Raw genomic sequence first — 1,543 nt, 5'->3', positions numbered from 1 at the left:
ACAATGTTGTATCTGACTCCTTCACAGAAAAGAACATGGGACCTAGTTCAGCCAGCCACTGTGGCTCCACTGCTGTAACACACCACATGCACTCCTTTGTTGTCAAAATCAATTCATGATAAACAACATACTCTGGAGTATAACCCAAACCATAAAGAGCACTGCTCGGGTGCAAATGGCATGGCATTCCATTCCTGCAATTAACATACACCCCAACACCTTTTAATTTTGCACCATTGAGAAAGTATTCAGAACAGATAGCTGTCCGTACAACATCCCAATCATATCCACAGGATGTTAGCGGGATTTTCAGTGTCTTGAGAATATCTAATAGCTGAGATCTCACCTCTCTAGCTTTCCTTAACCCTTTAACATGCAGAAAATGGTCATTACACCAGTCTCCTCGATACTGATTAGCTTTTCACTGCTGGTAAACATTAAGCAATGTTAAGTGATCAGATTCTGGTACAAAATTTTTTTCCCTTGCTGCATCACTCTCTTCTGCTCTATCGTTAGGTCGGAAAAACACTGATGGGACTGAAAGCATTGAAACAATGGTCAAAACCTCATCTATGCATTGTAGCTGTTCACCCATCAACAGCATCTTCGCAAGTGGGGGATCCAATGGGAACTCCACCATTTTCCATCCAATGTCAGTCAAGCCCCCAACATTGTTAAGTGCACCCAGGACCCATAACTGGTACATAGAATTCAGGATATTTTCCTGCGGTGGTGGATCCATGAAATCAAAATCTAGCAAGTTCTCAATTTTAAGAGACTTGAGCAGCAACACCACATTGCCAAGGTTGGTCCTCTGTATCTCAGGTACAGGAGCAGGCAGCATCTCATTTAAGTAAGCGCTCTCTGTATACAACCTATAGCATGTGCCTGGCCCAGTTCTACCAGCACGTCCTGCACGCTGGTCAGCAGCAGCACAACTGACAGGGAAAACTTGAAGAGCATCCATACCCATCTTAGGGTTATAGACTTTCATTTTACCATAACCAGTGTCAATAACATAAAAAATTCCATCTACAGTCAAGGATGTCTTAGCAATGTTGGTGGCAACAATGCATTTGCGAGCTCCATCTTCAGCCTTCTGGAATATCTTTGCTTCCAAATCAGCAGGCAACTGGGAGTATATTGGGAGTATCAGAAGTTTAGACACCCCTTTCCTAGTGGAGGAGATGAGCTGTTCTATTTGTTCTGCAAGGGCATAACAAGCTGCCTCAATCTCATCTTGGCCAGTCATGAAGATAAGGATGTCACCCGGACGGCTGGTGATGTGAATAGTCATGGCCTGCTTCACAGCAGCTTCAACATAATCCTCACAAGGAGTCTTACAGTACAAACTATTGACAGGAAATGTTCTACCAGGGATGTGGAAAATTGGCACACTACAAAATGAAAAGATAAATTATTTCAGTTAAATTGATTACATGCAGAAGATGCCAGCACATGCTGCTATAAAACTATGAGACTTACCTTCCAAAGAATTGAAAATTTCTGTGCATTTAAAGTTGCAGATGTCACAATAAGCTTG

General features: G+C 42.4%; 1 protein-coding gene across 1 annotated transcript in view; it reads right to left on the bottom strand.

Annotated features, from left to right (window-relative positions):
• Positions 1–1,543, bottom strand: part of LOC110419598 (pre-mRNA-splicing factor ATP-dependent RNA helicase DEAH7-like) — a 6,006-nt gene that overhangs the window by 231 nt on the left and 4,232 nt on the right. The window contains 3 exon segments of the mRNA XM_021432694.2: positions 3–1,397; positions 1,486–1,497; positions 1,499–1,543. The exon segment at positions 1,499–1,543 is cut by the window's right edge and continues 93 nt beyond it. Of these exon segments, the coding sequence (XP_021288369.2) occupies positions 3–1,397; positions 1,486–1,497; positions 1,499–1,543 (1,452 nt within the window).

Source organism: Theobroma umbraticum, unplaced genomic scaffold, assembly GCF_002168275.2.
Source record: "Theobroma umbraticum cultivar Fairchild unplaced genomic scaffold, ASM216827v3 scaffold_67.0, whole genome shotgun sequence".
NCBI classification, from domain to species: domain Eukaryota; kingdom Viridiplantae; phylum Streptophyta; class Magnoliopsida; order Malvales; family Malvaceae; genus Theobroma; species Theobroma umbraticum.
Note: the sequence above shows the minus strand (reverse complement) of the source record. Positions and strands in the feature narration are given on the sequence as shown.